We start from the raw sequence: 15,842 nt of genomic DNA on the forward strand, positions 1-15,842 counted from the left end.
GTTACAAGCTGTCAAGGCATTGATCACTTCTGCTTTGTAGAATATCGAACTGAATATGGTCTGACATCCCAGCTGCCAGTGGTTTAACGATAAATGTGGATTTGTGCCATTATTTCAATAAGATAAATAACACAACACAGCGTTTTCAAAATCAATATTTTCAACAATAGAAATATTTAATAAAAATCTGAACAAATTTAGTTCAGCCATTCATTTCAGTATGCAAATTTTCCTTTTCTAAACTTTTTTCTATTTTTACTCCGTTGAGTGAGGAGAGGAAAGTGTGACGTCACTTTCCTTCAGGGTAGTGGTCAGTGATTGGCCACGCCCCTGTGCGCGAGAAGGCGGGCGTTTGACGTCGGACGGGCGCGTCGCTGTCGGAGAGAAGCTGCTGCTGCTGCTCAGGGACTCGAACTACAAACTCCGGCGGCAGGAGAGACGCAGTGTGTCGGTCTGACTCCCGCAAACGTTTCTTGCCTGGCTCTTTATTCAAAAAAACAAAAATGGCGTATCACAGTCCGTACAGAGCCCCAATGCAGACCAACGCTCCCCCGGACCAGGGCTTCCTGTGGAATATCTTCCAGAGGTGAGTGAGCTGAGGGCGGGTTGTGCTTCGCTGTGTGTGTCGGCAGAATGACAGAGTGTGTGTGTGGGGGGGCTGTGTGTGTAGTGCTGTGTGTGTCGGCAGAATGACAGAGTGTGTATGTGTGGGGCTGTGTGTGTCTTCGCGGTTGTGTCTTTACTCCTCATGAGTATGTGTGTGACAGCGGGGCTCCGCAGTGAAACGAGGGATTTGTCAGCTCTCGTGTTTCCTCGCAGCTTCCTGGAAACATCTGCCGCCCGGCACTCAACACGGCCCACAGCCGCTACACGTCACTCAGCAGGTCGCGTTACATATCGGTGCATTACTTTAGCTCAGTTGTCTTATTGTTTCTGTTCAACCCGTGAACCCATCTCCCCTTCTACCAGTGTCCAAAACTGGGCTCCAAGGACCTCCAGGAGTCCTTGAACGCCTCTTACCCAGATCTCACTGTAACAATTCAAGATTTCTCCTATTAATACACATAAGAAGGGAAATATTTCATTCATGCTTTCTTCTGCTATCGCCTCTCTTCCCAGTCCGCATAGTAAAACCCTTTCAAGATGGAGTTCCCTTCAGAAACCTGCAAGTTGTAGGTGTATATGACGCAGAGTACAGGCTGACATGAATACCAGAGACCAGATCTTCAATTCTAAGATCAAACCTACTGTAACCTGTGTTGTTTTCTGTCTCCGTTTAGTCTCAGTGGCGGCGTTCAACCATTCACCGTCATCCATTTCACAACAGCCTGAGTCAAAAGTGTGTCGGCAGCATTTTAGAAGGTCACGGTGGTTGTAGGCAGTAAAGGAAACACTTGAAATGCTTTGGTCCCTGCTAATAGTTAACTGTACAGTTATGTAATACTGCAGAGGATATTTTTTTTCTTCCTCCTCCCGCTTTTCTTTCTTACAACATTGAGATGCTGCAGGCATGGCAAGGCTTTTGAAACCGGCTTAATGAATTATTTATGTATGGTGCAAACCCCCCTTAGAAATTAGGTCAGATGTATATATTTGATCTTACGTATCTTTTGCTTTTGCTAAAAGCCACACAAACAGATGATGACTATTACATCTGTGTGCTCACAGAGCCATCATCACTCTGCTTCTCACAATAGGAACACACACTGTCGTCTCTCACATGAGCATTGCGCTGCCTTATGCGTTGCCTGTTGGGTAAAATCTGGCAGAGGAGTGCTGGAATTCCCTCAGTCATGTGACCAGATTCAATAGAGCATAGTTGACTGGGAGGTCTCTCTGTGTCTGTGTGTCACGCACACACACACATGCACACACCCCCTACCCTTCTATGACTCACTGTCCTGCTGTTGGAAACCTGCTCAGGTCACAGCCCTCAACTCTGTGTATCCTATCTCATCATGAATCTGTATTTTTCTGACTGGACATGTTGACACGTTGACAGATTAGTTATTCATTCTCAAGTGTTTTGCACAGGGAATGGTAAAAGTAGACTGCAGTCTTTCGGTTTCTAAGTTGACTGTTTATTTTCTTCTATTTATTAAATTCCATGAATTGATGTGAGAATGAGTCTCGAAGAAGTCAATCTCATCTTTGTGCCAACATACCGATGTTTGATGCTGGAATTACTAAAATGTTTTCACCCATCCCTTCATGTGTCAACAACAAATAGCACTTGATTAAGCACATACCTCGGCCAAGGCCAAACAGTCCACCAAAATTCAACCGAACCTTATTAAGGTCATAGATTTCAGGCCTCTGAGTATGTTTTAAAAAAAAAAATAAAGATCCATAAATTAAGCCATGGATCAACAGTGGAAAACACGACCTCCTTGGAAGAGGGGTTCAGGGTTTGAGTTTGGATTAGATCCACAACGCAGATTCATTTCTATTCAACAAAAATAGCTGTCTGTGACTTCATTGTGGGTGAATCTAGAAATAGTAGCAATGGAAACTGACTCTTGGACAATGGACTTTCCATGGAACGTTTTGTGAATGCAGCTTTAATTTAGCCTTTGAAGCAACAGTGACATTTTCTTCTTGGACCAATTTATGTGGAAGTGGGGCGAGTTTTGTTCCAGAAACCATAGTCTAACCTCATTGCTTAATGGGACATAGTGACACATGGGAAAATCTGAGCACAGTAACCCACTCAGCCATGATGTTTTATGTTGCCTTTTTTCTTTTACCTCCCAGTGTTGTATTTGACTTCGTGAATTTAGACCATCTGTGCTAGAAGAGAAAGTTTTAACGACTTTTTACGTAAAGGTCTGGTGAGGTGACTCTACCTGAAACTCAGTGAATGAGTCAATGGAGGGAAGACTGGGGGAGAAAGAGGGAGAGGTGATGTACACACTACACGTCTTTGAGTTACTCTGTCGGTATTTGTAAAAGGTTGGGTACCCCATTCCCGGCTCGAACCTAACCACTCGTCACCACCACTGTGACAAAGCTCTCATTTACGGAGGCATGCTGAGAGCTGTTTTTCTCCCCAGGGAGCGGGGACAAGGTCTCCTTATTTAAGGATTATTTTTTATTTTTTTAGCTAGGAGCAAGTACACACAGCGACATATATCTGGTCACTGTAAAGAAAGCTATGAATGCTCCAGATATTAGGATATGATGTCGTACCAACTGGGAGCAGAAACTCAGCCCACACACTTGGCACTGGGATGGTCCTATGTGTGTGTTTTTTTGTTTTGTTTTTTTTTACTTAGGGGTTTCCCGTCTCCTCTCCCGCTTCTTCTCTGCTGGTATTCACGTGTGTTTATTCAGTTAGCTCTGTGTTGATAGGTTGGGCCTAGCCGGTTGCTAAGGAACAACTGACTCATGGGATATTTGACTAAGCTACATGACTGTAGCCCATATTATTTCCGAACTATGGAGCCTGTTATGCGTGTCATAGTCCAGCCTGTTAATGTTTTTCCTTCCGCAAAACACAGAGAAGGACTCCTGTCTGAGATAGAGCTGAGGATTTTAAACCTTATCTGGAAACCTACATGTTCAGCTAACTTGTATTTAAGTTTAGATGTTTCAACAATCAAACGAAAGAGTAAGCACATAAATACCAATTACCAATGATTAACAGATGGGTGTTGGTCTCAGGAAGATGAAAAAGCATTACTACTTTCATTCAAACACAAGAAGATAAACATAAATCCCAATTAAAGTTATAACATAGTGTAAAAGAAGATATGTCGGCACTTTAATCCACACATGTTTGAATATAAAAGAAGAGCACGAACACAATGGATAGGAGCGAAAACACAGCTCAATCAAAGCTATTAAGAGCTAAAAGACAACAAATAAGAGTAAAAACAGTAATTTGTTAAGCTCTTTAGTGACATTTTCAAATATTAAAGGGAGCCTACATAGTTTTGCCTCCGTTTGTGAAGACAGAGCAAAGACATAATGTACCCAGTCCCTATGTGTCTTTCTTCTAATCCTAACCCTTTTTTTTACAGTTGCCAACATTCAGTTTCACTTTGCTGAGGATCAACACTCACAATATGACAAACGCATACCCAGCCTGTCTAGCTGCTCTCAGGGGAGACACGTGTGCACATGCTTCCTCGTGTTTCTCTATCACAGACCTCCATTCAGTCCCAGTTGACTGTTGAAGTACTAACACACGCTCAGGAGGATAAGGTTTCAGCTGACGAGTGCCGATGCCCGCTTCTGTTGAGCGTGTGGCTGTGTAAAATGGTTACTGCAGGCACTATCTAATCTGTGTGTTCCTCCCCAGGGTTGACAAGGACCGGAGTGGAGTGATATCAGACTCAGAGCTTCAGCAGGCCTTATCGAATGGTATGTATCTGTGTCGCACATTTTTCAAATAACTTTTCTATTTACTTTCTCAATCTCTGCCCCTTCCATTTTTGTTTCTTTCCATTGGCAGTTTATTAAGCACCCTTTGTTGAAACCAATGCAATCTAATACAGCAGTCTGGCAATAAATAATATCTTAATCAAGGTGATAATGTAACTTTAGGTATGTAACAGGATTAAAAGTTCAGTTTCTAGTTGGTTTCCTGAACTAGAAAATACGTGATTTTTCGAGACAGTTTGATGGGCAGTGTTGAATAGATGTCACTCACAGGTCATCTCCTCTGCTCAAGTCGCTCTCGCTCAGACTGAGAGGAGCTTCCAAAAGGCATCAGGCTGGTAAAATCTATGTTCATACCCCCACATAAACACACAATGCACCAGCATTTTGTCTAGACCTCGTTTTCAATGTGACATGGAGAATGATTGATAAGACATATGCTGAATATCACAGCGAAGATTGCGCTGAAGCTCTGGTTTATAACGGTTTAATGTTTGTGTTTTCATTAGACTATAAGGTATTCCTCATCAGCTTTATAACAGAATTGTTCGGTTGTCTTTTCGAAGATCGTTGAGCAGATTACTCTCCTCCAAAAAACCATTTATGTGTGGGCAGGGGCACCTCCAGAGGAAGTGTAAGCGTGGAAGCCAGCAGCTGCACAGAAAGAAGCTTTTATCAGGCTCCACAGCGGCTCTGGCTAAGCATACTGATAAGTGCAAGTGTGTGTTTGTGCGTGCATTAGAATGTGTGGTTATCTACATGGGTCTAATTCTTTTCATCTATTTTGTTTTTGGTTGATGTTTATTACTTGGCGTGAATGTCTGTAATTATCGGTGTTGTTTGTTTGTATGTACGTAGATGTGTTGTGTACACCATGCTGTGATTGTGCCTGCACTGAACAGCAGGTTGCCTGGTTCACTCTCCGCCAGTTCATTAGGCTCACTGTGATGTGACACAGAGCCAGTGAAGCTGAACGTACTGCACCGCATCCTGTCCTGCGGTTTGCACGCTAAACCTGCCAGACCTGCCACTGTCCGTGTGCTGCCGCTCTAATGTCCCCACATATGCTCAGACGGCGAGGAGGAAGGCACTGGTAGGTGAGGCTGTGGCTGGTAGATTTCTTATCTCTCCTTTCTCTACTCGGCCATCCATCAGTAAATTTCAAATCAATGTCAGCCTCCTCTTCTCTGTTGCATATGTGGAAAATCTGCCCACAGGATGAGGTATTTTCAACGGTTTCCAACCCAGTTTCTCTTTTATCCAGCATTTGGATTCCTCTGATCCTGTATGCTCTTTGTCAGGATTCCATTTTTTTGTCGTCTTTCAACCAGCATTAATATCTCTTCCCTTTATATCGCTTCCTACTGGCAGATGATTACTTGACTTCTCTTAATTACAACCTAACAAAATTACATGTTCTCCCATCCACTGGCATCAGCTCAGTACCTGCTGTGTCATCTGGACGGTTTGGTCTCCTGTCACTGCGACTTTCTATCTTTGTCTCTCGCCTATGCTCCCTTACTCAGTCCCCACCTTTCTCCCTCTGTCTCTCTCTCGTTCTTCTTCTTTACCTCCACCTCTCCATCCCTCTATCATTCCTGGCTGTGGAAGTGTATCATCCTCAATAATACCGTGGTTGCTTCAGTGCTGCTGAAGTGTATGCATGTTGTTGTTGTGCCTCTGCCTTGTAGCCACACCATTTAATATAATTGTTTGGCCTGTCTCCGCTCAGCAGTGGGTGGATATCATACCCAACTCTCATTCACTCTCCTTTGTTCACAGATTTATTAATACCCCCTCTGAGGTTATGTTTTGATAAGCGTTTGTTTGTTAGTTTGCAGGATTATGCAAAAACAACCAGATGGATTGTTACGAAACTTGGTGGAAGGATGCAATGGGAGACAAGGAGGAATTCATTAGATTTTGATGCTGACCTAAATCGGGGGTCAGATCAAGGAATTTGTTCATTTCATAATGTCAGAATGAGATTTTTTGTTAAACATTTTATTTTATTTTCTACAGAACTATTAGTGAATCTTGATTTAAAAAACATATTTTATAGGTTGGTATCAATGATTGTGCAATGTTGTCCAGATTCAAATAACAATATGGATCTAGTGGATTTAAATGTGGTTTCATAGTGCCATCATTTTTAACCAGCCGCTGTACAGTAACAAAAAGGGCCAGAAACCTGTAACTACCACCAATGTGTAGCGGAGAAAGGTAATATGGCCTTAGCTATAAGGCTTGATTAATTCAAGGGGACTGTTGGGACTTGGCAGAGGTATGCGCTCTACTGCATGCAATCCACTTCTCCTTGAGTTATTTATTTAAGTGTGTTGTAGCAATAGCCACGGAAATTGCTGACACCTGCCCAGAAACTGCAGATGCGGAATTATCTTCTAGCCATGGTAAATCTGTCCCAATGAATCTCTTGTCTTTGCTGGAAATGGTTCCTGATAAATGTAACTAAACTAACAACACCTGAGGGAGCACCAGCCTGCTGTGCAGATTGCAAACCTGACTAAATGACAGGAGTCAAGGAGCTTGTTCAGCAATCCATTCCTTAACAACCCTACATTTGAAGTGTTTTGTAAGTGAGGTGTAGGTGAGGCACAATTTCATTAGTTTCCTCATTTTATTCATCACCAGTTCTGCTTCGCCAGTTCTACTTTAGCAGTGGATGAGATGCCTTATACACTCCCTACTGTTCATGATTGACTGGATTCCGAACATACTGTTTCATGTTACACAGATTATTATCTGGCATAAACCATAAACAAAAACTGAGAACCACTCGCTGCCTGCTGAGTCATTGGTTACTTATTGTTTCTGTTTTCTTAACTCATTAACAATTTTTTGTTTGAATCCCAGTGTTTTCTGGGGTCCAAGCTTCTTGCTCTTATTCTTCTATTCTTCCGCTAAGTGTCAGGCAGAAAAAAACCACAAGAAAAAAAAAATCTTAACACTCATTGACCTCTAGGTGGCACTGTAACAATCCATTTTACGTTTTCATAATGATGTAAAATGGGTTGACCTAGAGTCCAAATGCTTTTGTAATCTCTCAGTTCACCAGTATCTTCTCTTAAACTCTCCTCTGCTTTAACAAAACCAAGTTTTCCCACCTTTAAAACTAATCATCCCTCCATAATGTTTGATTTGTAGTTTTTCCTTTTACCTCTCCAGGTTAAACCGTTACTTTTTAAATTTAAACACTATTTAGTTTGTGTGTTTTGGTTGAAATCTGGGAAACTACTTTGTATGTTTTTGTGTTTAAAAGTTCATCCATTTATGCTTACAAATGTCAAGTGTATTTGTACAAGCATCTCACTGAACCCTAGTGCAACCTGTTATATGTATGTGTATTCATTGGAGTCTGTTCACACTGTTTTTCCATGAGTCTGCCTCCCTCCTCGCCTCCTATATCGCCCCTCTCTTCCCTTCTCCTGAGAGCGCGCAGTGTGTGGACCGGACAGAAGTCGTATTGTCCGATTTGGCAAACACAAACACCTCGGCCATACAGACTGCCTCACACCGGGCAGCCGCGGTCTGTCTGTCGGCTCATTTTGCAGATTTAAGGCAGATTTATACACAATTGAGATAAAATCCCATGTTCCAGTTTGTAATAATGTAGCCACACATGTAGAAAGCAAGTTTCATGATCTTAAAAGTAATAGTTGAGGTTAAATTTGACTTTTTACTGGGATTTCTGTGATGGTCGGATCTCAGTACAGAAAAGAAAAATGTTTGACTCGAGTTAGAGATTTATTGCACAGAAATAAATATTTGAGAGAAATTATGTTATATGTTAGATTGTTTGAGGAAACAAAACTATATTCTCAGCTCATTAGTTTAGCATTATCCATGATATAATAACCCATCTAAGATAGTTTTACTTGTGTACACTTTTCTGTTCTCCATATCTCAAATTGCTCACCTGAATGTGGGCATTGTTTAACTTCTTATCAGTTTTGTTATGGCTCACAGGGTTTATGTTAGTAAATCATTATCAAATCAACAATATAAATTGTCAAATTTACAGACCCGGCTGCTCATACATCCTGTTGTGTTCAGGACATGTAGTGAAACTAAATCTGTTGCCACTCTCCAGTTTCTAAAATGCTTAGGGAGACGAGCCTTTAATCGGTCTGCACAGCTGAAGATAAAAACCCAGCACTCTGTGACCGGGGTTCTGCAAATTAATTCCACATCAATACGCATATGAATCTCTTTGTTTTTTGCTTGAGAGCAGCATTATCAGGTTATAGATTTTGGCTTGAATGCTGTCTCCAGTAAGACCTTGCATGTGGTCCCAGAACAGCTCCACCCACTGTCCCAGACAGCCTCACCCATCAATAAAACAAACCGAGGCAGATGGAGGAGCTGTCGAGTATCTCCTCTGAACTCTGACGCACTGCGAGACATATTTCTGTGTCAAAATCTTGGCTATCATTTATGGAGTTTGCTAGAGATAAAATAGACCTTTTTATTTAGTTGTACGGTTTTAAACAGAATCATCTAACCTTGTTTCACTGCAAACCTGCTCACTGCTGCCAGAGCAAGGGAAAAGAAAATCTACCAGTCATGAACAGCACGGTGTGAAAAAGACTCCACACTATGCCGACAAGGTGTTACGGAGCTGCAGATAGAGTTTTAGGGAGCAATCACGAGTAGGGCAAAGAGTTCAAGTAATGGCAACAAAAAACAAGCTGCAAATGTTATGTGGGCCTTCCCATTTCCTTGTGTCCCTACTCTTTTGTTCCCTTTGTTCATTATCTTCCCTCTTGCTCTTTTCATAATTTCTTCTCTCTTGTCTCTTCCCTTCTCTACATCCTCCCTCAGTCACTCTCCTTTGTTTCTCGCCGTGAACTGTGGGCCTCTGTAATGAAGTGAGATGGTGAGTCAGCAAGGATTTAGATGGCCCGATAGATCTCAGTGTGTTGAGAACTGAGTGTGTGAAGAAAGGCTGTAAAGTATAGACCTCCTGCTCAGCTCAGTACCCATCAGTCTTTTTCTGGCCATATAGATGACAGCAGTTTGTCCTGTAGATGAAAAATAACTTTATCTTTTGTGTTTGGGGAAAAAAAGGGCTCGTCACAGAACTGCCTTCAAGACTGTTTCTTCCCTTTTTAAGAAGACTTCTCTGTGAAAGACTTTTGATGCGAGATAAAAATGGAATCATGAATTTCTTCTTCTTCTTTTTGTTTGTTCTTGATCTTCTTTGCACTGGTGTCCATTTGACATCAACAACTATCTTAGGATGTTGCTGATCACTTTTAAACCCCTAAACAGGACACTGAATATTTTCAGTTTCTATAACTAAAAACTAAAGGAATATTCTTTCCTGATCAAAACAATAGAATTTGGTACTACCTAGTGTGACGGGTCAAAACATCTGATTATGAATTCATCCAGTCCCACAAACTGACACAGTACAAATGGAACATAGAGAGTTGATCTGACAATATTAATATCAATATTGTTAATCTCAACATCAATATTAACATATTGCATTTTCTTATCCTAAGATAATGAAGTGAATAATCCAGGGCTAAAAAACTGTAGATGACATCTCCCTAAATTATTATTATGAGATACAGTAGTGGTCCCTTCTAAATATAGACAGAAATTATCTTAAGAGAATCTGGTGACTAAGCCATGATGAGATGAAAACAGATCATTTTACGGAGATGCTGTCAAATTTAAACTGCGATCTTGAGGAAAAGAATAAAGGCTGTAGCTCCTCTCAGCTTCTGTACTTTGACAACAGCATTTTCTGACAAGCTTCTAGCACTCTAAAGCCTTTATTCACTCATACCTTTGTAGTTCTATGATCTGTTTGCCTGTTTCACTGTTGTCTTTTTTAACTTACACATAATTTAGTTTAGATGTTGTTATCATCATTGATTAAGGCATTATGTTTTTGGGTTGTCTATCCAGCTGTACTTCCAATTCTTCTTGTAGCCTAAACATTAGTTTTTGGCCTTTCGAACTCAAGTCTGCCTTTAGGAAATTTAATCAAAATTCAAAAGATGAACAGATTTGATTAAAAAAATAAATAATTCACGGTGACCTCATATGATTCTTGTCAAAGAAAGGTATGTGGACTGAAACAGCACTGTTGGAGGCATACAACTGCAGTGCAATAATTCTAGTGCTCAAATACCAAAACAGCCCACATTGCATTGGTATGTGACCGGTATTTTTTCTGTCTGCAGGCACATGGACTCCTTTCAACCCGGTGACAGTCCGCTCCATCATATGTAAGTCAATTTTCAGATTGACACTTGTTTATTTGTTTCCTCTCCATGACGATTGGATAAATGGATTACGTTTTGAGAAAAAACCGAAGGCTCAAACAAAGGCCTCAGTGTTACTCTAGTGGAAACTTGCTGCCAACGCTAAAGGGAGGACGAGAGAGCACCGAGAAGGAAGTGGGGAAGCTTGTCTCGTAAGGAACCTGTCGTTGGCCTCAGACGCCAAATATTGACCCGTTCCACTTTCAAGGCAGTTGCATTTTGCATTTGATGTAAAATACCTCTAAATACAGTAAAACTCAGTTCTCTGTTGGCAGCTTCTTAATTTCACTGCCATAGGTAAGACTTAACTTCACCATACACATAAACTACAAACACGACCTGTTGAATTTATTACGCCACCATAACAATGTGATCTGGTGAACATGATATCTCGCTCTGGTTTTTAATATACTTTTGTTTCTTAATTTAACATAGCATAGCATAACCTGTTATGTTTTTGTTGTGTGACTTGAATAGTAGATCTCTATAATTCCATTGCCTCCTGTTCTCACAGGGCCATGCTCAGTCAATCATTTTGTTTCTAAAGTCCCCCCGCAAGAAGCCTATCCTGTGATAGCACTCCCTTTGTGTGGAGGTAATTGGATTGAACCACAGGGGATTGAGGAGTGGATTAAAGTTGAGGGGGATCAAACTGTTTTCTTCCACTGTTATGGTGTTTTAAATCTTATGAAACAGGAGTTAGTCGAGTGTGAGGCGTCCCTTCCTGAACTATATGTAGTAGCATGATTGCTTTCATGACAGGTTTCATCCATCACTTCTAGACTTGTGAGTAAATGTATGAGTGGGTGTGAGAGAGACATCAAGTGAATACTGCATTTTATGCTCATATTTCTCTCCCTTTTTCATTCAGCCATGTTCGATAGGGAAAATAAAGGCGGCGTGAACTTCAACGAGTTTGCTGGCGTGTGGAAGTACATCACGGACTGGCAGAACATCTTCAGGAACTACGACAGGGACAATTCCGGCTTCATTGATAAGAACGAGCTTAAACAGGCGCTGACTGGATTCGGTGAGACACAAAGTAGGCTGGTATATAATTACACTGAATCGCTGTGGTGGTGGGCTGCGTGGCTGATAAGATGACTAATCATTTCTCTGAATTAGAAGGTCAGATTCTGTCAATTTCTGTGTGCGTTTGTATGGACCATAATGCTATTAGAACACTCTATAGCTACTTTATACTGTATTGTGCAGTAAATACGCTGCTAAAGCTTTATTTTCACTCTCATGAATCCTTTTATTTGTATTTGTCAAGCAGCTCCTGGCTGGAATATACAGTGCTGAGCACTTATTGTTGACCAAAACGATTAGTGAGCATTGACTTATGGAAAATTTACAGAGAGTAGACGGAATGTTTGAAATGTCTGAAATGTTTAAAACATCATATTTGTTGTCATGTGCAGGTTATCGTCTATCAGACCAGTTCTACAGCACGTTGATAGAGAAGTTCGACCGCCAGAGGAAGGGACAGGTGGCCTTCGATGACTTCATCCAGTGCTGTATTGTACTACAGGTGCCACATTTATGCAATTGTATAAAAAATGGGACTCATTCTCCAGGCTATTAATTCACTTTTTAGAAGCCACTTTGGAAGCACTTAAAGCTTTGAATCTTCTCGGGAAAGCCTCAATAAGGTTTGCACTTATGGATCTGGGTAGTTAACTCTATTTTTCCTGGCAGATCCTCTCAAGCTGTCATATATAATGGAAAGCATCCGTGAACTGTCAAATTGAAGTCTCGGTCTCTGGATGTTCAATGGGGGTTTAAGTCTGGGCGTCAGCTCAGCCACTATAGCAAAGTGAGCGACTCGTCCCACAGTAGATTCAGTTGTGTCATTGTCCTGCTGCAGGTAGTCTCAGGTCATATGTGCTGGGGAGCAGCTTTTTTTCACATGCTGCCTTCACCCTTCCCTTGATTCTGACCCGTCTTCCTGTCCCTGCCCCCCTTAGAATGACACTGCCACTACAATGCTTTACCACAGGGATGGGTTTAACCAAGTGATGAGCCGTGTCGGGTGTTTCTGCCCAACGGCTTCAATATTTGTCCCATTAGAGCAGAGAAGAGAATGCTTGTCCTCATGCTCTGTTTGTTAAATGCATGTTCCTCTAACACAAAGTGACTTCCGATGAGTGGAGGGATGCTGAGGAGGCTTCCTCTTATGTGAACGCAGCTAAATGCTTCCTCATCAGTCCTGAGACCAAAGCTAGTCTGGGGTGGTCTTGGACGCATTTGGCCACACCCTCTTTAGCTGTGTGAAGTGAACGTAAATGTGTCCTGAGCCACATATGAAAGATGGCCTACCGCCACAATATCAACACTGACCACCACATAATTAGAAATACTCGAAGGATGAAATGGAGGATTTCATGAATAAAGGATGTTCTTAGCATTTGCATCACGGCAGTGTAATGTAACTGCAGCCTTTAACGATTAAAGATATGACCAATAAACCCTTCAGGTACGTAGTTTAACATTTAACATATCAACAGGGGTCAGCTTTTCAACTTGGTTCCCTTTTAATCCATGCAATATGCTGATGTAGAATTTGAGACTTTAAAGCAGATTGGTTTTGTAATATTCAAAAAGTAAATTATATGACTTGTCTTTTCACAGAGGTTGACTGACGTGTTCAGGCGGTACGATACAGACCAAGACGGCTGGATCCAGGTTTCATATGAACAGTATCTTTCCATGGTCTTCAATATCGTATAACGCACACGGAGCACAACAGAAGAGCACAACTGGACACAACTGTGCCAAAGCTCCCGGCACCTACCGAATGTCTGCCATGGTGGACACTACAAGTTTTTTTTTTAAACCAGGTTTTCAGCACAGTTGGGCTGTTTTACACAAAATTAAAAAACCTTAGGGTTCCCAGGGGAGAAAAGGTGGCCTCCAATAGGTTATTGTAGGTGCTTAAATAAATGTATTTTGTGAAAATATATTAATTATGTAAAAATGAATAAATAGTTTATGGAAGTAAACAGGATAAACGCATGTGCGTCTCCCACCCTCTCTCGGGTCTTCGACACATAAGCTGTCTCTTTAACATTGGTGTATGTGAGCGGCTAGTTCTCATATACCTTTGAATACCTTTATCCTTTAACTCCAACTCTGCAAGTTGAGTCCTTTAATTTGAGGGAATTGGGAAAAGTCCTTAAATGTGATGTGCAGAATGTGTGGGAACCCTGGAACCTATCACAATAAAACAGGTACGCTAATTTCTTTGCAAAATTTCTTTTTTGAAACCCTCCTGATGAACAGATTTGTCCGGGAATCTAAAACTTGAAGTTTAAAAAAAAATCTTGTAGTGTTGACTTTGTTCACCAACATGAACGATGTCCGTGTTGGGGACTCGGTGGGGGGGAATCATTATGGACACATCTGTCTTTCTCGTCAGTCTTAGTGTTATTGTCAACAAACCTTTTAATGTCTTAACTTTAAATTGATGAAAAATATAAATGGTGCATTGTAAATATGATTTCAGATGCATTGCATGCTTATCAGGGAAATTTATCCCCACTTTGAAGCATGCTTTCCCTTTATCTCTCGTCTTTTTTCCTCAGCCCTATTTTGCTCAAAGCCATGTTTACAAAAACTGTGAAAGCAGGTGACGCTCTGCTTTGAGATTCACTAACATGCCAGCTTACATGCCATATTTGTACAAACATTTTTAACTGCAAATCTCCAAATGTTAGAACATAGGACTTTTTGGTAGCGGTTGTGCATAATGCCTTTAGTATGGCTTATTTTTTGTGCATGATGCCTTAAAATGTGTAAAAACAACACAAAAGAGAAATCTTTTATTAAAAAAAAAAAGTAAGAACATCTGATGTGGAGTCTGTTTTTTATTATTTGGGAGATTAAAGTCACGTTGCCTTTCAGGGGGAAGCCAGGGAGTCAACGCAGCTAAACGTCGCCCTCTGCTGTATATTTGCGGTCTTTGCCACTGTAGTGCACCTATCACAAAATATTGCAAATTTTTTTCATTTTATTTTTGAAGCTTAGGTTTGCTTCGGTAAGTTTGGTTTACAATAAAATCTCACAACACTAAAACAGATGGAGAAGTCCGGTAAAGTTTATTTGTACAACACATTTCATGTAACAAGACTCAATGTGCTTAAAGACAAAAAGCCTAGAATAAAAAAATACATGACATGGTTTTACATACGAGTTAAAATAGATCAGAATAAAAACAGGAGGTAAAATACAACTATTTGAGAGGAAACTGACAAGCAAGAAAAGGATAACTACACCAATATAGTCATCAGGGTAGTGGCGCAGGAATGTCTATAGGAGGCAGTAGAGGCTGTTATACTGTCAGCACAAGCAAAATGTCACCAATAACATTGTTAAGAGTCAGCACAGCATAAAATAAACCTCATTAATCATTTACAAAGTGTATAATTTAAACATAACAGTTTTTACAATAGAAGATAAAAGATTTCACTCGCACAACAAGGCCAGGAAAGTAGTAAAACTAAATTATAAACAGCCATTACTCCTTATACTTTCATTGATTTAGTTTCCATAAATGTCACAAATACAGTGAGAAACTCCCTTCACATGTTGTCAGAGCCTTTAAATCAATGTCTTAAATTATTTTTTTCTGCAAACAGTCTAAAGTTAAGAGATTCAATTTGACAATTATATAGATTAGGAAAAAAATGTATTAATCTTCACATCTTGAGCCGAAACCAGAAAATGTTTGGATCAAGGAGGAGAGATGCAGCCTGAGGAGAAGAGAAGAGGCTGTCTTTTTTATTGCTTTTATTCTTCTAAGGAAAGTTTGATTCACATTAGTTTTTTCCGCTTTGGGAATTTTGTCTATCATTTTATGGCTTCATCTCCGACTCGGACATATGAGTAAAGTGTTTTTTAACTTTTAGAAAAGTGCTATAAAAAATAAAAGAAACAATTCAAATTGACCATTTTCATAAGCAATACATTTTTTAACTTTAAAAAGGTTGCTTGTTAATGTATTTAAATGAAATTCTACAGCTGTGATCTTAATGTTTAATCTGCGTGACCCTGCAGCCTCACCTCTCAGAACAGCCTGTGTGAGCAAGGCCACTGAATTTGTTTTCCACGCTCTTCTATCTTGGATGCAGTTGCTTCTGGCTGCAGCTGGATTCCCTG

At 40.6% G+C, this 15,842-nt stretch overlaps 1 protein-coding gene across 2 annotated transcripts; it reads left to right on the forward strand.

The window, feature by feature from the left end:
• The first annotated feature begins 352 nt into the window (after positions 1-352).
• Positions 353-14,536, forward strand: pdcd6 (programmed cell death 6). Of its 2 annotated transcripts, none has more exons than XM_062379728.1 (6): positions 353-586; positions 4,304-4,365; positions 10,602-10,646; positions 11,554-11,724; positions 12,107-12,216; positions 13,317-14,536. In XM_062379728.1, exons 1-6 carry the CDS (start codon positions 504-506, stop codon positions 13,413-13,415), a joined length of 570 nt encoding a protein of 189 aa, XP_062235712.1. In that variant the 5' UTR covers positions 353-503; the 3' UTR covers positions 13,416-14,536. The 2 variants fall into 2 exon arrangements, with proteins under 2 accessions (XP_062235712.1, XP_062235713.1); XM_062379729.1 differs by having other exon boundaries at positions 11,554-11,712.
• Positions 14,537-15,842: the final 1,306 nt, after the last annotated feature.

Source organism: Platichthys flesus, chromosome 21 (genome assembly GCF_949316205.1).
Source record: "Platichthys flesus chromosome 21, fPlaFle2.1, whole genome shotgun sequence".
Taxonomy (NCBI): Eukaryota; Metazoa; Chordata; class Actinopteri; order Pleuronectiformes; family Pleuronectidae; genus Platichthys; species Platichthys flesus.

Excerpts from the sequence above, each read along its gene's own strand:
- pdcd6 (XM_062379728.1), top strand. The coding sequence starts at position 504 with ATGGCGTATCACAGTCCGTACAGAGCCCCAATGCAGACCAACGCTCCC. Across the intron at positions 10,647-11,553 it reads GACAGTCCGCTCCATCATAT|CCATGTTCGATAGGGAAAAT; the intron begins GTAAGTCAATTT and ends TTTTTCATTCAG. Across the intron at positions 12,217-13,316 it reads AGTGCTGTATTGTACTACAG|AGGTTGACTGACGTGTTCAG; the intron begins GTGCCACATTTA and ends GTCTTTTCACAG.